Source organism: Doryrhamphus excisus, linkage group LG9, assembly GCF_037039965.1.
Source record: "Doryrhamphus excisus strain RoL-2023G ecotype Guam linkage group LG9, RoL_Dexc_Guam_v1.1, whole genome shotgun sequence".
Taxonomy (NCBI): domain Eukaryota; kingdom Metazoa; phylum Chordata; class Actinopteri; order Syngnathiformes; family Syngnathidae; genus Doryrhamphus; species Doryrhamphus excisus.
Window position 1 is genome coordinate 8,132,640 of NC_136365.1, and position 22,291 is coordinate 8,154,930.

The 22,291-nt window shown below is 42.4% G+C and overlaps 2 protein-coding genes across 3 annotated transcripts in view; one reads left to right on the forward strand and one right to left on the reverse strand.

The window, feature by feature from the left end:
- Positions 1–315: 315 nt before the first annotated feature.
- Positions 316–16,049, forward strand: ubn2a (ubinuclein 2a). The gene is made up of 17 exons (XM_058082310.2): positions 316–913; positions 1,786–1,896; positions 2,331–2,429; positions 4,668–4,778; positions 4,859–4,941; positions 6,575–7,133; positions 8,421–8,491; positions 8,666–8,852; positions 9,048–9,154; positions 9,225–9,335; positions 9,416–9,559; positions 10,159–10,209; positions 10,292–10,334; positions 10,937–12,355; positions 12,444–12,651; positions 14,333–14,401; positions 14,479–16,049. The coding sequence occupies exons 1-17, from the start codon at positions 605–607 to the stop codon at positions 14,520–14,522; spliced, it is 3,726 nt and encodes a 1,241-aa protein (XP_057938293.2). The 5' UTR covers positions 316–604; the 3' UTR covers positions 14,523–16,049.
- A 2,573-nt stretch (positions 16,050–18,622) lies between these two features.
- LOC131126211 (myosin-10) overlaps positions 18,623–22,291 on the reverse strand; it is a 34,174-nt gene continuing 30,505 nt past the window's right edge. For both annotated transcript variants that reach the window (XM_058068506.2, XM_058068496.2), the window contains 5 exons: positions 21,665–21,754; positions 21,459–21,577; positions 21,269–21,377; positions 21,014–21,186; positions 18,623–19,752 (listed from right to left, as the gene is read on the reverse strand). In XM_058068506.2, coding sequence (XP_057924489.2) covers positions 19,617–19,752; positions 21,014–21,186; positions 21,269–21,377; positions 21,459–21,577; positions 21,665–21,754 — 627 coding nt within the window. In that variant the 3' untranslated portion in view covers positions 18,623–19,616. The remainder of the gene's footprint in view (positions 19,753–21,013; positions 21,187–21,268; positions 21,378–21,458; positions 21,578–21,664; positions 21,755–22,291) is intronic.

Consider the following 22,291-nt stretch of genomic DNA (forward strand, 5'->3'; position numbering starts at 1 on the left):
AAGCTGTTCTGTGATGTTTATCTGTAACACCCAGTCATTAGGCTGTTGCTGTTTTTTTTTTATTGTGTCATCGCATGCACATAAAATTAACACCAGGAATTCAGAGGAAGCTGTCACAACTCCATTTTCCACTGCCTGCCCTTCAGTCAGCCTCTTTAAAAAGGTCATCAAAGTAGTGCTGGTGTTATTATCGACTGTTTTGACAGGGGCGGGTGTAAGGTCGGGGCACACGCTGATTGGACGTAATGACGCCCCTCTGTCACGGGGTTTCCGGTCTGACCGTACACGCATGCGCAGTGACCCTTTTCTCGTCTGATATTTTATTTACTCCCAAAACCAAGATGGCTCCTGTGACTGTGTCGGTCCCATAGCAAATCGAGGATGCGAGTGGCTGCCGGAAAAACAACTTTCCCCCGACCGTCGCATCCCCTGGAATCCATTTCGTATGGTTCGGAGGAGGCCTCTACCTCCGCGTAGCCGCTGAGCACCCGTAGGGGCTTCGCGGAACCTTCCTCAAGGCACCAATTTGGAGTAGTTTCGCGAAGTATCTCGTCTCCTTCACACCGTGTGTCCGGAGAGACGTGCGGGCAGGCAGCTCATCCAAATGGCCGAACCGAGAAAAGTGCAGTTTGTCACGCTGTCGGCCTTCACGGCTGGGGCCGCCTCGGAGTCTAGGAAACGCCGGCTGGAGGATGAGGCCGACTTTAACTTCAGCGGAGACGACGAGGTCGAAACGGCGGCGTTGGCGGAGCCCGGGGCAGGAGGTGCTGCCAGCCGCCTCGGCAAAGCCGGTGAGAGAGACAAGGCTGAAGCCGAGAAGAGGGCGACGGTGCGGCTCAACCTGCCCCTGAGCGAGCCTGACGACCGCGCCTCTGCCGAGTTTAATTACGGCGAACTCATCCACAACCTCCAGGTAGGTCCCCTCACTTTGGAAGTTGAGCGGGACTGGAGCTGGACGTCATTTTATTTTCACTTTGTCGTGTTTGAGTGGACTTGTCATGGCTAGATAAACTGAATGTGGGAGAGTGCACCTTGTCGTCCGTGGATGACCAACACAAAAAGACAGCTGCAGTGTTTTTTTGGAAGGGGGTGTTCCGGTTAAACTCCACTCTTGCTATCCAACTTCTGTTTAACAGTAAAGAAGGGACCCTCCGCCTTCTGTATGACACAACAAGATAATAATGACGCTTCTTATCATGTACCTGTGTGCTGCTGCCTCTTGCCCAGCAACAGTCACACAGCCATTAGTCCTCCACATGCCACATGCAGCCTCCTCCTGGCCCTCTGTTAGACAAGTACCAGGATGTAGCATGTCACTCGCTACCTGGCCAATATTTAGATCATGATTACATTTTGTACATCACTGGAAGTGGCAAAGTTTCCAATATTAGAATGAACACACGTGTTGTAACCTTTAAATCCACATGGTGACAATTTGTTATGTAGTACAACTATCAATTATTATAAAATGTTTACTAATCACTTTTTGCTTGTTGGAAATCAAAGCACAAAATGTGCACATTATGGATACCTATTAATTAGCTACAAATTTTCTCAATAGAACACCCCCACAAATTGCCACATAGAAGCAATTTTGTAGCAATGATGCAAGATCAGAGGACTCACTGAGCATCCAATCAAACATCTATACAGTAATGTCATCATTTATTTTGCTCACAGCCACAAGGGGGCATTTCATATGGTCTCTGAGGACTGCTATAATATGCAACTATGCATTAACAATCTTTTTTTTTTAACATGTTGCATTTCTTACTTTTGTTCCAGACAAAAAACAAACCTCCAGGTCTGACTCCTGCTCCCAACAACCCTTTCAACGATGATGAGAGGGAGCGGCGGCAAGTTGAGGCCCTGGCAAAGAAATTTGAGAATAAATACGTAAGTAGTTATTATTGTTGTCACTTACAATACGTGTAACTACATTGTTTGAAGTGCACATGTTTTTGTGGCATGTGTAATTTGAGAACTACTGCACATACACTCAAAAAAACATTTAACCTGTAATTGTATGGTGTTGAACAGCAAAATTATCATAATATAATTTTATAGGTAAATATATATATATATGAATGTATATGCACTATCTGCAATCAATACAGTGAAATTGAAGCACTTTGTCCAACTAGTAAAATAGCAACTTTTAGTACGTTTTGATTGTCAACATGATTTTAAAACTGTAATAGAATGATCAGTGTTATTTAGGAACAAAACGTATACGATGAAAATAAAAAAATCCAGACACGCGTTTCACACATAAAACTTTGACTCAGAAGCTCAACATTCATGAGTGGTTTCTTTATTTTATACTATAGGGCAACACGGCAAAGAAAAGGAAGGACAGAATGCAAGACTTAATTGATATTGGCTTTGGCTATGATGAGACGGACCCCTTCATAGACAACTCTGAGGCTGTGAGTACCATTCACTTATAGTTAATATTACTTTAGATTAAATCCCGTTACTTTATAACAATACTGGAATGCGTTTTTTCTTTACCGTATGAATCCTTCTGATTTACATCCTCATCATATTTCTGACCTGTTCTGGCTTTATTGGAGTGCTATGCCAGTGAATGTAACGCTATACTTGCTCCTCCTTGCAAAGAACCAGGCAGTTTAAATTGAATGTGACTCATAAACAAATAGTCGTCCCCCATGTGTTTACATGTGTCATTATAAAATGATACAACAGCTTGTTTTGTGTCCTCTTGGCATTTTATATAATTTTCTGTCGTCTGCAGTCTGTGTAGTCTGACCCCATTTTGATGTTTCCTTGAAGAAACACAGGGATTCTCTTTGTTTTTAGCTATTTTATTTAACTTGGCATGCATGCAGAGTTGATCACCAGCGATTTTCATATACTCACAAAAGAAATTGAATTGCATTGGTTTTACTCTTGTCTTTAATTTGTAAGATGTCACCCGATTTACAGTTAAAAATAACAAACACAGTCGTCACTTGTTCATTGCGGTTAATTGGCTACAGACTCGATTACAATAGGTGAATTTCTGTGATAAATCAATAAATGAAATGTGTTAAAAAAATGAAATGTTTATGTAGTTGTTCTACAGAATACCTGTTTCCGTTCTTCTAAATATGTTTATTATTAGAGCCCTTAAGACATGAAATAATATAGCCATATAGCACCTTTTACTTTTGCATTACCCAATATAGGAGATATAATTGGAGAAAATTAGACATAAATAAAATAACATAAAGTCACACTCACTCACGCATATCCTTGTTTTTTTTCCTGGATAGTGTATTTCCTGCAGTGGTTATTGTCTCATCAATGTATTGTAAAGGTGACTTTAAATGGCTTTACACTTGTATTTCCCATTACAGTGGACATACTAAGAGTAAGTGGTGGGTGCACAATTGTGCCTGTTGTGAGATAATTTAACTTGGGATAATTTAACTTGGGAGTAACTTGGGAGCATTTTCTGGCATCACATCTAGCCCTCGTCTCACCGAGCAGCGACACTTTTTTTTTTTCTATGCCGCTTATCCTCTTTAGGGTCACAGGTTTGGGTTCGAATTTCTGCTTGGGCATCTCTGTGTGGAGTTTGCATGTTCTCCCCGTGCATGCGTGGGTTTTTTCTGTATTATTGTAATAATACACAGTAATTATATTTGCAGGTGAAAGTTTCCCAGATTTTCTTCTTTTGGTGGGCCCTGGAGGCTGCAGTGTCCTCAGCATCTGCCTATACTGACAACATCTGCAAAACAGAAAAGAAATGCATTCCACTTTCTTTCAGAGGCAGATTGGGGTGTTTATTTTCACATGGGGTAGTCCACTTGCATTGGGGCCAAGTGGGGCTGTCACCCATACAATCATTAGAGCAGGGGTGGGCAAACTACGGCCCGGGGGCCACATGCGGCCCGCCAAGTGTTTGAATACGGCCTGCCCGTTCTTTCCAAAGTATTTCATTTAAACTCAACATACAACCTGGCATCATGGCTTGAGCCAACCTTTTCATGGTTTTTATCAATTTTGTTATTTGATGTGGTCTGTTGCTTACAAAGTGCTCCTGAAAAAAGGGACACAAGCACATAATAATAATAATAACAATAATAATAATATAAATAATAATATATAATATATAAAATATATTAAAATAATATATATATATAATATATAAAATATTTCTATATAAATCTACAATTATAAATAATAGCAGCAGATTGCATGACACTTTTACAGATAATAACAATAATACCAGGTGGACTGTTATGTGTAAAATATATAGTCTGGCCACCTGTCAATTTTGTTAAATCAATGCGGCCCACGAGTCAAAAAGTTTGCCCACCCCTGCATTAGAGGGAGCTTCTGGGAAAGAAAGGTTGTTATTCTGTTTGGCATTTACAATTGGCACACTAGTTGAGACTAGTTGCAGACAAGTAGTAGTAATAGAAGTAGACAGAATTGACAGAATTCTTATTGATGTGGTGCACTAATCAATTATTATGCTCATTTCTATTTGGCACCCATTCCATGGGGATTGGGACAGGCATGTCGAGAATCATTCAAACAAGTCAGTTTGTTTGGCCTTGATGGTTGAATGCTATTCCAGTTTTTGTGTTTTTTTTGTTTGTTTATTGTGGTTCTTCAGTCAGTGACAACAAACTGTTTTTCTGTTTGTCTTGCAGTATGATGAGCTGGTGCCTGCGTCTTTGACCACAAAGCTTGGAGGCTTTTACATCAACACTGGCACGTTGCAGTTCAGAGCTGCCTCCGACTCAGAGGGGGAGGAGGACAAGGTGAGCTTTGTACCCATTTGGACATCTTACCCTGGGGTCCTCGCATTATTTACTAAGTTTGTGTGTGTGTTTTATTCCAGAAAGCAAATGACGACAGTGAGCAGGTGAAGAAGAGGAAAGGGAAGGAAGTAGAAGAGAAGAAAATCAGAGAGCCTAAACCAGGGTAAGCACTCGAACAATAAATACTCGTTTTAGAAGATGTTGGTAAATGTTCTTCTCATGAATGTCTCAAGTGATAAACAGCTGCTTTAAAATGAATCACAACCTATTGAACATTCTCGCTACAGTTACCAAACGTTGGTCCGCTCTTTTAGCATGCTAGTAAACCATCATAATGCCGCCGGTCTGTGCTCCATCAGAGAGACCATCTCATGCATCTTGAGGCAGCAGAGATGCTGACTCGCTCTTAGCATCCAGTCACCACAGAGAAAAGAGCTCCATTATCCAAGCTCACACAGGCAAGACAGTCAAACATGAAAACAAGGGCTAAAAATAGCAGCCGCAGCTCCTGCCATTGTGTCTTCAAGGCGGAGGATGCTGGATGTTTGTGACAGCTCATTCAGAGCAGGTTAATCCACACACATGCACACACACACACACCATCTCTTTCAGTGGGTGTCAGTCCTTCATTTCAGGAGGTAAAACACCACTTGACTAGGGAAGAATTCTGTTGATTGTGTGAGACTGATTCATGATGGTGTTTGATTGTCTTGAAGCATCTGTGGAAAAACCGAGTGCAGTACTTGACTGAAACCACTAGAGGTGATCTTTATTCCGTTTTACCTCATTTGTTGTCTAAAAGATGCTATTTTAACAGTTGTTTTATTGTTTAATTTCTATAATTAATTTGATAAAAATACTATTCTTGAAGCTGTTGCTAAATTAAAATTAATTTTAAAGATGTCAGATTTTTTTTCTAAATAAATAATCAAATGCAGTTGTCAATGCAGTCTGCTGTGGCTAATCCTACAACTCAAATCACAACACAGTAAATATTTTCTTTGTAAAAATACAAAACAAAAACAAAGCAACAAATGCAAACAAGTGGCTCAGGAAGGAGAAAAAAAACAGGCAGAAGTTTTGCAGCTCTGGGGCGCATTATGGAATATAGTAAATTAATCTTCGGTTTATGAAGGATGATGAGAAGGAGTGAAATACAAGAGCGATATGTTTTAACAAGGATGCAAAAACACTACAGCTAAACAGCACCAGGACAAAGCACGGTCAGAAGAGTGAAATACTTGAGTCACTTAAAAATGGCTTGTTCATCATTAAAATTCCAACAAAACTTTGAACGAGTGTTTAAACAAGAGAGAAATGTGACAAAATGTTGCTGCCTGTCTGAGAGAAGTGTATAAAATGTATGGTAAGGGGATTTACAGCCTTAAAAAATATAATAATCGTAAAAAAGGCAATGCATCGAAGCCCATTGCAGACTGCGTGGAATAACGCATGCATAACAAATGTTTCCACATAATGGGCACACTGGACCTTCATTTTCCCTTATATTTTAGTGGTTTTTAAATCAAGACTTTTGCTGCATTCTGTCATCTCTTAAACTATTGACAGGAACATGGCAACATGTGCAGATGGTACAGTTGCTGCAACTATTACTGTAATTCAAAAAAAAATAGTTGTAACATAGACAACATGATGGCTGCGATTATTTAGCTTCCTTGTCAAGGGGATATGACGACAACCGGACAGACACTACTGATGGATGAGGGAATGATGACAAACTGACCAGCCAGCCTTAATGGTGATTGTATTTTTCATTTATTCATTTGTCTCAACAGAGTGGCTGTTCTTAACGTCAATCGGCCTGAGAAGAAGAAGAGGAAGAAGCTGATGAAGGATTCACTGTATTTAGCGGCCATGCTTCGCCGCTTCAACATGGAAAAGGAGCAGATGGGGAAAAACAACCCCAACATGGCTCCCGCAGGCCTGGCTGGAGGCGTGGCCAACAAACCATGTGCTGCTGACGCGGCGAAACACCTACTAGCCTCTGACTCCACCCACCTCCAGGGCAATGCTGCCTCTTCCATCAACAACGACCTCTTGCTGGCAGACCTGACCTCCGACCCCGCTGTGATGTCACTGCTGGGCTCGGCTAATGAGAAAGAACTTCAGGACCTCCTAGGCGACCTGGACTTCAGTTTATTAGACACGGACCAGCAGCATGCTGTCACGACGGCCAGGGAGAACGGCATTCTGGGTGTTGGCGCTCCAGGCCAAAAAGGAGGAGGGGGCAACCAAGGGCGAGGCCTTGGGTCTTCCAGCGGACTATTTTCTCCTCCGCCACTGCCTGGCGGGCTGCCGCCTCCTCTCATTAAACGCATTGAGGACCTGCGAGCGGTGAGTCAGATGCAGCCTGTGGGCAGGTGAAGCTGACCAGGAAGGCCAGGCTGATAAAGAAATTATACCTGCTACTGTTCACTGCCTTTTGGAAGTCGCTTGATGCGCTGCATGCTTGTTTGTAGAAGTAAGGAGAGGCACTGCAAAAGTGTGATAGCAGAAGAATTTTTGTCTTTTGGTTCCAGGAAGGCATATCCTTTACACAGAGAAATCAGGGAAATTAACATTAATTTTATAAATCTAATGGGAAGAAACATACAACAGCGGAACTGATTGGATTGGACGGCTCAGACCTAAACTAAACAATCCAAAGTAGAGTCTAACAATACTTGATTATGAAGCATACCAATTTAGTTCATTCATTCATTCATTTTCTACCGCTTTTTCCTCACGAGGGTCGTGGGGGTGCTGGAGCCTATCCCAGCTGTCTTCAGGCGAGAGGCGGGGTACACCCTGGACTGGTCGCCAGCCAATCACAGGGCACATATAGACAAACAACCATTCACACTCACATTCATACCTATTGACAATTTGGAGTCGCCAATTAACCTAGCATGTTTGTGAAATGTGTGAGCATACCTGGAGCAAACCCACGCATGCACGGGGAGAACGTGCAAACTCCACACAGAGATGGCCGTGGAATTGAACCCTAGTCTCCTAGCTGTGAGGTCTGCGCGCTAACCACTAGACCGCCGTGCCGCCCGACAGAAAAACATTTTTTAGCAAAATCTTTGCTGTATCTTTTGCTAGATAAAAGATGCAACAACAAAATAATAAGTCAGCTCTAATATTATTACCCATAATTCAACCATTTGATGAAATATTTCATGTACTTCAGAAAAATGTATTTTTACTTTTTGTCAGCTTGTTTTGCATCCAAACTAAGTTGGGCCTGAAATACTACACGTGTGATTGTTTCAAGTAGTTGATGCAAATACAGTAGTTTACAGTGTACATCGCTTACAGTGGGCTACTGAACACTGCCGCTGCTTTCTATGCTATTAGAAGTGTATTTTCAGCCGGGCATTCTCCTGCGGCTACTTCCATGTTGTTTTTTACATGGGGGAGTAACCACTGATCTAATACCTCATGACAAACAAAAAAGTAGAAATGGATTCATGGTATCATGTTATCCATAGATAAACCATAAAGTAAGCACAATATGTAATAACGGCTTAACAACCACTAAATTTACATTCAAGAAGGCGAAGCAAAGCATTGTGGATTGGTGCATTCTCTTGGGTGCTGTTCACTGACTTAGCTCTTTTTTCCCCCCCCCACCTGCAGGCTTCACGGCAGTTTGACCAGGAGGGCAGGAAGAAGTTTTTCACCTTGGACATGAATAACATTCTGCTGGAGTGAGTATGACAAGCTCAGCTCCTCTGCTGAACCGAGCGGCTTTTGTTTGGTGTCGCCCTTCCACACCCCCTGCCATCTCTCTATCCATCGTTACCTTAACATTCCCTTCATCCATCTCTCTTCAAGTTGTCCCGTGTTCCTCAAGGCTGACTTTGTTGTCTGTCCTCTCTCAGCATTGAGCTGCAGGTCCAGGAGCAACCTCCCGACGTGCGCTCGGGCATCTACTCACACATGGAGGCCTTTGTGCCGTGCAACAAGGAGGCGCTCCTCAAACGACTTAAGAAGCTCAGCCTCAACATCCAGGTGAGGGCGGCTCAGTGTGACAACGGGCTGCAGCAGGCGCCGCCTCTCAACACCAAGGTGCACATGACACTTAAAATGCTTGATTCCCTGCTTCTTGCCTTGCATGTGTATTTGTCTTTAGTCTTTAGCGGCTTCACTATTTGATGTAGCCGTGATCTGACACAGGACGCATAAAACGTAACCTATGACCCCTTTCCTTCCTCCTCTCCACTCGTGCTCTGCGGCCATCTTCTTCTTCTCTTCCTCTCTCAGGACGACAGGTTGAGGACGCCGCTCTTGGAACTGAAGCTAGCGGTATGCAGTGCGATGCCAGAGCAGATTGCCAAATACAACATGGACTGTATGGCCAAGGTTGCAAAGTAAGTGGAGAATACATTCTTCACTACAACAAACTGTTTTTACATGTTACTATGTGCTGTATATGTGCAGGCAGCAGTCAGAAGAGGGGGAGAAGAACGGATCAGAGGAGGAGGACGAGGAGAAACCTGGTAAAAGGGTGATGGGTCCACGGAAGAAGTTTGTCTGGGATGACAAACTCAGGTATGGATGTACAGTACCTATACACTATATCGTCCAGTGGAGTTTGACTCACAGTCTATGCTTTTGTGTGAAATACTTAGAATCCTGCTGTGCACACTGGTGCGAGTGAAACTGAGCTGCTACGACATGGAGAACCAGTGTTCTCTGTCTGTGGAGGACTACCTGAAGGCTTTCCTGGAGAACGAGGTCAAACCACTGTGGCCCAAAGGCTGGATGCAGTCCAGGTGGGTGTTTTTTTTATGTGTTAAAATTGTCAAAAGAAAAAAAATGTAAGTGCAAAACATTGCAGTCCACACTACAAACCTGACATTAACATCATGCCATTCAGGCTATATAATAATCTGTAAATATGTTTATTATACAGTAATTATGTGCCATGGCGCTATGGGGGGAAAATAAATCACATTAGGCCCTCCTGTGCAGCTGTTGTTACCACATGTACATTTTTACATATTTTTCGGGACCCTTAAAATTGTCTCCCATGCATATATACTGCAATAATTACAAAACTGTTTTTATTTGTTCTTGCTCGTGTTCTTTGGATTAAGATCAGGCTAATGTAGCTGCCTATAGATTTTCTCTGTGGGATTCTACAAGCACAGTGACAGTGTACAATACAGATAAGGCGCCCCCCGCTGGTCAAGTATTGCAACAACAACATTCCTAATGGCGACATCGATTAACAAATGGCCCATGAATTCACCTTACTCGAGTTCAGCCTGGTGTGTTTACTGCAATGATGCTTCCACAGCTTTTGTATCATTTCATTCATGTATTTTTATTCATACAAAAAATCTATATGAACCCCGATTTGTTTGTTCAGGATTCTGTTCAAGGAGAGTCTAGCAGTCCACAGTCACCTCACTGGAAGCCTGTAAGTATTCCTGTCCAGCAACTCAAACACAAGAGAGGTAATGACATTTTATGAACATATACTTGATTATTCTTCCATACAGAGCCAAGAGGAGAGTGGTGCCTGGGCCCAAGGCTAAAGCTAAGGTCTGTGACAATATGACATTCAATATTTCAACATGAACAATCAAAATCTCTGAATCAAAAAAACATTCAAAACATGAACTTAATGCATGCACTTCATATACAGATAAAGGTAAGACCACACTAGTTTGTTTAAAAACTACAAATAGGACAAACAAGTATTTGGAAACTTATATTAAAGAAATGAAATAAGGATATTTATTTATATAAAGAAATGAGGGCTGCACGGTGGACAAGTGGTTAGCGAGCAGACCTCGCAGCTACCACCCTCGGCCATCTCTGTATGGAGTTTGTATGTTCTCACCGTGCATTCTCCGGGTACTCCGGTTTCCTCCCACATTCCAAACACATGCTAGGTTAATTGGTGACTCCAAATTGTCCATAGGTATGAATGTGAGTGTGAATGGTTGTTTGTCTATATGTGCCCTGTGATTGGCTGGCAACCAGTCCAGGGTGTACCCCGCCTCTCGCTCAAAGACAGCTGGGATAGGCTCCAGCATACCCGTGACCCTCGAGAGGATAAGCGGTAGAAAATGAATGAATGTTTTATTGTTTGTGTCAAACCTTTCAAATATTTTTGTGTTTGTGTGTATGTGTGTCCTCAGGAGGGCGTTTGGGTCCGCAAGCCCCCTCTTACCATGACCTCCACTCCATCGCTCTCCGCCACATCCACTTTGACTTCGAGTCGCCTTCCCCCGCTCTTGTCATCTCCTTCGGAGCCCATCTGTCTGTCAGACTCTTTGGATGAGGACCTGAGTGCCCCCTCGCTGGACTCCATCTCACACGCGCTCGCCCTCCTCAGCAACGCCGCCAAGGGTCTGGGCTCCTCCGACAGCCCACTGTCCCCTCCGCCATTACAGATCCCCACCTCCTCTCCTCCCCCCATTACCTTGCAGTATCCTTCAGCCTCTCAGCTTCCCATGCAGGGCACACCTGCAGTCCTCTCCAAGGTGGTGACCAGCACAGGGAAGACGACCACGTCGACCACACTACCGACCTCTTCTACCTCCTCCTCCTCCTCCTCCATGGTTCGTGCGCAGACGTCGGGCCTGGCCGTGCCCTCCAGGCTCGCCGAATCCCCCTTCAGCTTGGTTAAAGGACCGTGCACACACAACCAGAGACATGTTACCATGGCAACAGCCAGCAACAGGCCAAGTGCTATAATGAGCAGTAAAATGCATCCACACCCTGTCCCCTCGCCCCCGAAACAGCGACCGCCACCCACTGCATCCCCTCTGATGCCCCCCCATCAGAAGGGCTTCGTGAGCCCTGCGGGGATGCTGGCAGGTTTGGGAACATCTCAAGGCTTAGCCAAGGGCGGGGCCAAATCCAGCGGCACCAGCAGCAACGGCAACATCACGCCGTCGTCGTCGTCGTCCCCCCAGTCCCGCCCCAACTCCACACCTCACCCTACCCTGCAGTCCTTCTGCCCCCCATCCCCAGCCGCCTCCACGCCGTTGCCCAGCTGCCAGAGCAGCCCCTCCCCTCAAGGTAAAGCCCACCCCCAAGCCAACTTCATCACACCCATGCAGGCCACACTCACCAAGTCCTCCCACAGCAGTAACTCCTCCCCCATCATCAAGCTGACTCCTCGGCCTCCCGTGCCCACCCCGCCTCCCCCCTCCTCACCCTCGCCTTCCTCCTCGCCCTCACAAGCACACTCTCATCAGGGAGTCCCCACACAGCAGCACCAGTACTCCCCCAAAACCTTCCGACCGCCCTTTAGCATGGTGGGTGGTGGTCAAGTGGGGCAGGTGAAGCAAACGCATGTCGCCTTCACAGGGGCTCCAAAAGCGCCACCTGCCACCGGCACCGGCACCCCACACAACTCCAACAATGGCACCAACAAGGGCACTTCGGTTGTTGGTCTCTCAGAAAAAACGCAGTCGACCTCGGCTTCAGCCTCGGCCAGTCACAGCCAGAGGCAGAGGCTGGTGGTGGCCGGTCAGAACTCCAAGGCAGGAAATGGGTGGGCGGCGTCAGGAAGTTTGGCCACACCTTCCACAACATCACACCTCTCACAGGTTAGTACTACTACTTAGTAGTACTACTAATCGATGAACAAGTGCAGTATCGGACAGTGAGCCTTCATGGTGTGTTTGCGCTCCGCAGGTATCAGCAGCGGGCAGCTCCCTCTTGGGCAGCCCCTCCACGCTGCCCCTGGGCTTCGGCATGCTGGGGGGCCTGGTGCCTGTCTCGCTGCCCTTCCAGTTCCCCCCGCTGCTCAATTTCAGTCCTCCCGGAGCACCGGGTGCCCCTGGCATGGGCTCGGCTCCAAGCTCCAACTCAGGATTCTCCTTAGCACAGAGCGACCTGATGGGTGAGCATGAAGCACCTCAACATTTTTAGCTACTCTTTGCAAACTTGGTGGACTAATAGTTAGACAAAGGATCAACCTTCACCTTAAGGAAGCTCAAGTTCACCTGTAGGAAGCTGATGTGCAGCAATGCATATAGAGCAGGGGTCTCAAACTCAATTTACCTGGGGGGCCACTGGAGCTCAGGTCTGGGCGAGGCTGGGCCGCATCAGGTTTTCCAAAAAAACGCATTTATTAAAAACAGAAAAATTAATAAACTTTGCTTTGGTTCCGATTTTCTACAAGAAAAGCTCTGATAAAACATTCCACTGTTGTCAAATATCTTCATTTTTATTTTTCTACACAAAATAAGATCAAGAATAAAGAAAATCAGTAATAAATAAATATAATAATAAAACGGCAAATAATAAAAAACTTAAGAAACCACATATAGTTGGTGGGTAGACAAATTATTTTTTTCAGATTAAAATGAACAAAGCATTATTAGAGCCCTGTAGACATGACAAAACACAACTATAGTCACATTTATACTTTTTTTATTTACAACATATTGCGCAACTGCAGGGTCTTGAGACACATGCTAACTCGCAAACTAGAGAGCTAGCGACCTAAACGGTAGCCTCCAAGTTATTTCCTTTAAACTTAAAAAGCCAAAAACTTACCACTTCCACACGGATAGGGAGGATAACTATTAACAGTTATTTAACCTTTAACATGAACATTAATCAAACGTAATAATTTTTTCTGGGTACATGATACCATACAGCATCCATATCAAACTTGCGCGGGCCACACTAACATTAAACTTTCATATCAAGGCGGGGGCTTCAAACTAGCGTCCTGCGGGCCGCGTGTTTGAGACCCCTCATATAGAGTCATAACTCATTTTACTCTATTTAGACATGATATGATGATGAAAAATAGCCAAAAATCGAAAAAAGCCAAAAATCAATTGTCTCCAGATAGCATTCAGGCCAAGATCAAGGTTTTATTTACTGTACACACAAACATTCCTAATCAAATCATTGTGTCTGTTGGGAGAGAATTCTAACCACAGTCTTGGCACAGATACATGTGTGCCTCATCGACCGAACTAGCGACCATCATCGCTAATATTTATCATTTAGCCATCTTTAGGCTTGAAAATGCTTAATTTAGACACAAAAATCTGTGATATTTGCTTAAAAATGCATATTTATGATACGCCGTATTCCATCACAAAACAATGCTAGACCCGGGCACACCACACATCTTAAGTCGGCTTTGTTTTGTTTTGATCGTTCAAACAGCCACAGATGCCGGTCAGTGTTAATATTGCATCATGGGAATAAATAGAATAATCCACAAAGTCAGTAAAGTTGTAGTATGCAGTATCGGCACATCCATCTGTGGAGCAGAGGGATATTTCCACATCATTTATATTTAATTAGAACAGTTCCTTCAAGGGTCACATACGCCTAAAATGATTATTACGGCGTCCTGTATATTATCTACATACTGTATTGTATATAACTCTGGGAAAAACTGTTGATTTTGTTAATAATTGGGTTGTTTATTTCTCTATATTGTGTATTTTGTACTGCTTAACTGATTCTGTACTCTTGGTGCTGTGCAATACAAATTTCCCCACTGAGGGACGAATAAAGGCATATCTTATCTTATCTTATCTCATCTGTCCTCCCAGAGCTGTACAAGAGTCTCCAGTCTGGGTCGCAGGCCGCTCTACCTCCTCACTTGCAGCTGGCGTTCTCAGGTAATTCCGCCTCGTCATCAACAACGGAATATCCGCCATCACGGTTTTGTGCTCAGCACGCTTGTCCTCTTCTTCAGACACCAACCAAAGCCAGAGTGGAGACAAGCGGAAGCCGCACTGACCCGCCACGCCCTCGCATCACCACATCAGACTTCTTATATAGATCATTGACTGAGACAGTGGGCGTGAGTGGGCGGGGCTTTACTGCCTCTTGGGTTTTTTTTTTTTTTTTTTTTTTTTTTAAATGGACCTGCAGACATTTGGCACAGAAGTGACATGTTTTTTTGTTTGTTTGTTTTTTTCAAATGAATCCAGAACAAGACGGAGCGAATGAAGAGTAAAGAAGACTTTTCATCTTTCTTTTGCTTTCTTTGTCAACATGTTTACATAAAACAGACCTTGATCACTGTGGAATGAGTGAGAGAGTGTGCTGCGTATATAATAATAATAATAATAATAATTTCTATTTAAGCCGGAGCTCAGTTCTCTCTTTTGGAGTACCACAAGAGGAAAAAGAAAAGCAAAATGTTATTTTTCTGTCGAGTCCCTTTTGAGACTTTTTGTCACTTCTTTCCTGCGCCCGCTGATGACTGTTAAATAGTAGCTGAAATTAATATTGATAAATTATTTGTCATTTACAAGTGTGTGAAAGACTTTGTGATGAATGTGTGTGTGTGTGTAGAGAAAAAGCAACCAATATACTGTTAAAAATCTCTTTCCACATTCTCCCTACAATAAGGAGTGAACGTTGCACAGGCTTTTATTGTTAAGTATTTAGTATTATTGGTGCTTTTTAATCACACTGGACCTTTTTATTGAGGGGAGGGCAGGCAGGGGGAGATGTAAAAAAAAAAAAACTTGAATTGTTAATGTTAAACCACCTGTCGGATAAGGTATGGAAAATTCGGATTGTTGCCTACTTGAACTGTTTTTTTTTTTGCCTTAGTTTGTGTAGGAGTGGAAAACCAGGATAAAAAGATCTATGCAGGAGAAAAGTGCAAGTCATGTGGCTTTTAGTTGGTCACTTTGGTTTATTTTGAAAGAGTGTGCAACCCTTTCCCCTTCCTATTCCTCCTCAATCTTCCCTCTACTGAAGTGGTGACCAAAGAGCAGACCGGGGGCCATTTGGTTTTTTTTTTTTTTTTAAACCGGCCCACAAAGAAAAAGTTCACATGTTGATGAACTCTAACCAGATATTACACTAGTACTGCTAATGGGGTCGCTAAAAGCTTTCATGTGATTGGCTCACCGTGGTAACTCCTGAAAAACAGACACAAAGTGTAAGAATATGAAAGTGGCCCGTTTGCATTCTTCCACTATTCCTGGCCCTCGGTAGGAAACGTTTGGACACCGCTGATTGCTTACCTCCGTTTGAAACCCAACCGTTCTTCCCGTCTCAACAACTATCTCACCCGCCTTCCTCCAAGTGTGTGTGAGACTGACTGAGAATGACGCCAAAGATTGTTTGTGTAGCTCTCCTCCGGATTATGTGTGTCAAGTCATGTGACTGCATGGATGGATGGATGGGGGGGAGGTGGAGTTAGACATTTTGATGTGAACTGGTGGCATCATTTGATTTTTTTTTTTTTCTTTCTCCTCCTGTGTGTCAAATACGGAATAAAAGGAAAGCAGGTGGTTCTTATGACAACTCGGATGGCTCAAGGCTGATCTGTCTCATGGAAGGGGAGGCCTTTTATGGGGTTTTCATCTGTTTGACATTTTTATTATTATTTTTTGGACACAAGTTCACTACCACAGCCCTTGGCTTCATGTTATTTATTTTTGTTGTGTCAAATATGGAATTAAAACTAAAGAGATGGTTACTGTGATGACTCTTACTAGATGCTACAGTTCGGTACAGGTAGGGTTATGTTCAGGTTAGTGTTTATACTATATATATATATATATATATATATATATATATATATATATATATATATATATATATATATATATATATATATATATATATATATATATATATATATATATATATATATATATATATATATATATATATATATGCGTACACATACTGTATATGTAAGGCCACAAACATACATCTGTATAGAGTATATACATGTATATATTTTGTGTTTATATATGCATAAATACACAAAATGTAAACACAACCCTTGTTTTTGCTCCCATTTTTCATAAACATAAGCAAAAATGTTAGGCTGGCTACAATAAAAGGCTAGTTGTAATGTGAAGTTAGCTTGTTTGGTATGCTCTGGATCGGTGTACAGTATACGATATTGATAGTATGACAATGGACACGGAACACAATTGATGGAGAACTGTAGCAGACAGCTTTATATCGGGGTTGGATGATCACATTACTACAGACTTTGGACTTGAATGCCTCATGAAGATTCTGACTATACAGCAATTATACAGTATATTCCTTGAAAGAGATGTACGTCAACTTGACTATTTGTGACATGGTTAAAAATACATGTACAAGACGCCAATCATATGCTGACTCATTGGGATATCATGGGAGACTTTATTTATTTACGCAATCCCATTCTAAAAGTTTGACAGACTATAGATCCAGGGCCCGCAGTTGAAACAATGGCAAGTACTTACAATATTTGTTTTTTACAACTCATAACTCACGCCTATCTTGCCAAGTAACTAAAATTATTATAATAAAGGCGCCAAATAATAAGGTAGCACACTGCAAAGAAATGAGCATAACGCATTCCTTCGATGCCCAAAGCCCGCTGATCAGGCCAATTAGTGCCAATTAAATGAACCACCGCGAGCCGCCGTGTGCACCTACGCGACACAGGCGATCGACGGTGTTCCACATCCCACTGTTCTAACCAATTGCACCGTGTTAATGCTTTTAATGTAATCACAATAACTAAAGTGAGGCTCGCGTCATCGGCGGCCGTCTCATCCAAAAAAAAAAGAGCCGTGCCTTAAGTGGCACCGGCGCGTCAAACCACAGCGCTAATATTAAAGGGAATTTCTTACCGGCTGCCTCTTCAGTGTTGTATAGCTCCAGCTTGCGCAAGGTTTGGAGTGCAGTTCTGACTACCTTTCGATCCCACCTGTCTGCAGCCTTACCTGCTAAAAAAGGAAGTGCCCTAATGCAGACGCCCAGGTACGCTTAAAGCTGATCCCCATTTCCGGTTCAGATTTTTACCCACCTGATCTCCCGTGTTTAATTTAGCAAAATAACATAATTGCAACGAAAATTATCTCCTTAATGAGGGCTATGAAAAGTATTTTTTATTTTTATTTTTTCTCATGTTTGTCTTATCTAAATTATTTTGGACAATGGTTTGACTTGACAATCACAATATGGTACTTTCAAAACGATCCGTCAATCTTCAATACTTGATTGGGAATCCCTTTGACTTAATCACTGCCTCCATATGCAATGGCATTGGCTGGGATTTATGGAAGTCCAGATTTCCTGCTGGATGCCAGCCTTTGTTTGTTTTTTGTCTGGCACCCCTCATTTTCCTTTTGATAATATTACATAAATTCTTAAAACGGGTTTGGATTTAAGAAAGCAGATTTTAATATCATTTTGAAAGTATTTTGATTGTGTTGATGTATTTCTTTCCTTTTTCTTGCAAAAAGTGAGAGAGTCATTGGGATTTCTTCACAGTTTTATAATTTTGTTGAAATTGTCTATAGGTATGAATGTGAGTGTGAATGGTTGTTTGTCTATATGTGCCCTGTGATTGGCTGGCGATCAGTCCAGGGTGTACCCCGCCTCTCGCCCGAAGACAGCTGGGATAGGCTCCAGCACCCCCCGCGACCCTCGTGAGGAAAAAAGCGGTAGAAAATGAATGAATGAATGAATGAAATCTTGTTTTTGTGGGTTTTATGAGCTGGAAGCCCAAATTATGTAAAAATAAAGAAATACCTTTAAATTGTGGGGCCTAAATCTCTTATCTATGTCTTATCTAAGTTCAACTTTTTGAATGGAATTACGGAAATAAATCAACTTTTCCATGATCTTCTCGTCTGCAGAGAGCATGTGTGCAGCTTCACTGATACACAGAAAGTGGTCAGATATTTGAGGCAAAAGGTGGTATCAGAGATCAGATACTGTCTGAGACCACTGTTACAGTTAAGCTGCACAACCTAAATTAAGAATTCATTCCTCATTAATTTTGGCTCTAAACATTTTCAAGCGCGTCATTTTTCTTGTCTGCAAACATTGAAAAGCAGCTTGGAAAATCTCCACAAATGACAGGACAAATGAAAAACCAACAAAGTTACAATGAATATGCTTTATTTTCCTTAAAAAACAAATCAAAAACAAAAAAAAAATATTACTGTCTCTAAATCCAGATACAAGAAATATGAGAGTATTTGTGTAGTGGAATGCCTGCTTTTGTCAACAGCCAGCTGGATAATAATAATAATAATAACAATAATAATAATAGGAAGTTAATGAATGAAACTATTCCAGGATGTTAAAGCTTCCAACCAAATGTCCAAATAATAATGATTTTTGGAGACTTACTGACATACCGACTCGGACCCGAAGAGCTTTTGAACAATGGAGGTACACGTCACAGATGATATGCAGCACAGCAAAAAAAATAAATACAAGTGTTGGATATCGTTTTGAAGTAACAAAATCGTTGCCCATTTCTGTTCTTGGTTAGTGTCTAAGGCACTTAAAAAAAAACCTAGGTGTTGAGAGAGTCTGCAGACAGCCATGGTGGTTCTGCACGGGTCCTTTTAAAGGTGCAGTGGGTAGATGATGTGAACTTTACAGGCATCAGAACGAAATATTGGTTGTCAAATGTGTTTTTGTATTATAGAGGAGCAACAAAGGGGGCAGTGATGCAGTCAGACGTCATGTTCCATTTCTTCTCCCGATGCGTGCATTGCATGTCAAGCAGCCATATGTTGAGATGAGCATTGTTTTCACAGTAATAATAATAGTATTATTAATAATAGTACACGTGACATTCAGTCCTTTGCACTAAGACATTAGTGTTGGTCAGAAGGTCACAGAGGAAGTGTCAGCTTTTTTTGTACCTACAGTAAGAATACATGAGGAAGGAGCCGAGTTGTCCGTTGGGCTCCAGAAGTGTCACATCCAAAGATGGGGGGGTAGAATAAAAAAAAAAAAAAAAAAACAGAGAGTAGTGGTAGTGGTGTGTTGCCACCCAGCTTCACTGCTTCCTGTCTTTAAAAAGAATGCGTTGGAGGAGTGACCGTGCGTAAAAGCCTTTTACTCCACGTTGGTGTCGTTGAAGTCGCTGGTGCGGCTGTCGGCGTCATCATCCGATCTGTCGATGGAGGTGCCGTCCACGTTGATGTTGTGATGGCCGGAGCGGCTGGAGAAGCTGCTGACTGGTCCGCCTCGCCTGCATCAAGTAGACAGGGACAAAACTTAGCGCTTGCTAATGCTGGATGTGCTTTGGCCAAAAGATGGCGGCATACAGTCATGGAAAAAAAGCATCTCATCTCATCTCATCTCATCTCATCTCATCTCATAGAATAGAATAGCATTATCGCAAAAAGATTAAAAAAGGCTTGTGTTTCAGTGCACATATAATGTAAATAATAATAAAAACAAACAATAAACAATGTAATGCACAAAAATATTGCACAGAAGTAGCGTTTCCCTGCATTCATGGATTGCACGGATGAGGAATAATCAGGTAGTTCGGAGGCAGCAACATGGAATGTCAGTGTTTTACATGAACTAATATGTTTGACATATTTGGTTGTACAAATATAACGATGTCAAGAAAAATAGCTCGTAAGAGTGTATGACAATAAGCAAAAAATGACGTTCATCCATCAATAACTTTATAACATTCGGCATTATAACCGATCACTTCAGTGCAGGGGTCTCAAACATGCGGCCCGCGGGCCAAATGTGGCCCGCAGGACACTAGTTTGAGGCCCCCCGCCTTGATATGAAAGTTTAATGTTAGCGCGGCCCGAGCAAGTTTGATATGGATGCTGTATGGTATCATGTACCCAGAAAAAATTATTATGTTTGATTAATGTTCATGTTAAAGGTTAAATAACTGTTAATAGTTATCCTCCCTATCCGTGTGGAAGTGGTAAGTTTTTGGTAATTTAAGTTTAAAGGAAATTACTTGGAGGCTACCGTTTAGGCCGCGAGATCTCTAGTTTGCGAGTTAGCATGTGTCTCAAGACCCTGCAGTTGCGCAATATGTTGTAAATAAAAACAGAAAATGTGACTATAGTCGTGTTTTGTCATGTCTACAGGGCTCTAATAATGCTTTGTTCATTTTAATCTGAAAAAAATAATTTGTCTACCCACCAACTATATGTGGTTTCTTAAGTTTTTATTATTTGCCGTTTTATTATTATTATTATATTTATTTATTTATTACTGATTGATTGATTTTCTTTATTCTTGATTTGTTTACTTATTTTTCATCTTATTTTGTGTAGAAAAATAAAAAGTAAGATATTTGAGAACAGTGGAATGTTTTATCAGAGCTTTTCTTGTAGAAAATTGGAACCAAAGCGAAGTTTTTTAAATTTTTTTGTTTTTAATAAATGTGGTTTTTTTTTGTATAATCTGATGTGGCCCCCAAGTAAATTGAGTTTGAGACCCCTGCTTTCGTGAGTGTGTTGTCTTCCTACCTGAGGCGGCTCTTGAGGCTGCTGACCTCACGGCTGAGTCCCTCGCTAGCTTCAGTGGCGTCATCCAGCTCTCTCTGCAGCTTCCTGCGGGAGGCGTTGGCCTTGGTGGCCTCTTCCTCCGCCTCCTCCAGTTGACGTTTCAGCTGCTTCATGCGAGAGTTGGCTTTGTCCACCTGGACAGGACAGACACCATCACCACCATCACCACCATCGCATGGAAAAAAGAAGTATCTTCAGTCCTGGTATCCCTCTCACCTGCTCCTTGTACTGGTCGGCATGACGACGTTCGTCTTCCACCTGCATCATCACTTCCTTCAGTTTCTTCTCCGTACGCCGAACAATCTTATTGGCCGCCCCTCTCTCTCTGAAGACAGAGAAGAACACACGGAGTTAAGAGGAGTACTTCATGATGTATCTCACTTGTTGTGTCAACATCAACGCGTACTTTGTTTCCTGCTCCAGCTGCTCCTCCAGCTGCAGGATCTTCGCTTCCAGGGCCGTGATGGAGGCCTTAAACTTGGACTTGACAGCCCCCTCCAGCTCCGCCAGCTTGGCTTTTAACTCCTGTGGTGGTGAAATGCAACTTTATGTATGAAGCGAGGCCACTGACACAACGTGAACTTGTTTGTTGGGCTGTGAGGACTCCAAGACCTTGTTCTGACGCTCCATCTGTTGCCGAGCGTTCTCGCTCTTCTGGGCGACGCCACGTTCGCCTGCCAGCTCAGTGTTCAGGGTGTCCACCTGAACAAACAGCCAGGAAGTCAAACAGGCATCATCTTAACACGCTTATGATTGTAATACTTTTTGACTTGTAGTACTACAACATACTTTAATACTGCAAATATATTCTTTTATTTGGAACATTTTGTTCAACATTTCTTCAAGTATTATGCCAAAAGGGTATGACTATGATATTATTATGATATTATTCCTGTCATTTTACAAGCACAAGTGAGTGACTCATCATTTAATATGAAAAAAAACACTTTTCCCATAATGCATTTCGTTTTGAAAAAAACATTTAATTGGAGCAGCATAGAAAGCATAGAATATGGCACTGCAATGCTGCTTCTTTCCACCAGAGGGAGCCAAGTACCCCAAGCTGACGTCATTGCAGTGCTCCAATGAATGCATTGCTCAGATGCAAAGCCTTATGGGAAAACTTTAAAATGTTGGGTCCTTTTTATTTCAAAGTCATATAGGAACGTGTTTGTATAATTGTATATCGACATTTTGAGTGTTAAGTTACTGTGTGATGAATGTAGTGATGTTAGTAAA

What these genes read in the sequence shown, in the direction of transcription:
- ubn2a (XM_058082310.2), top strand. Translation starts at nt 605, where the DNA reads ATGGCCGAACCGAGAAAAGTGCAGTTTGTCACGCTGTCGGCCTTCACG. An exon ending in CAACATCACACCTCTCACAG is followed by an intron (nt 12,356 to 12,443) that starts GTTAGTACTACT and finishes TGCGCTCCGCAG; the next exon opens with GTATCAGCAGCGGGCAGCTC. An exon ending in AGCACAGAGCGACCTGATGG is followed by an intron (nt 12,652 to 14,332) that starts GTGAGCATGAAG and finishes CTGTCCTCCCAG; the next exon opens with AGCTGTACAAGAGTCTCCAG.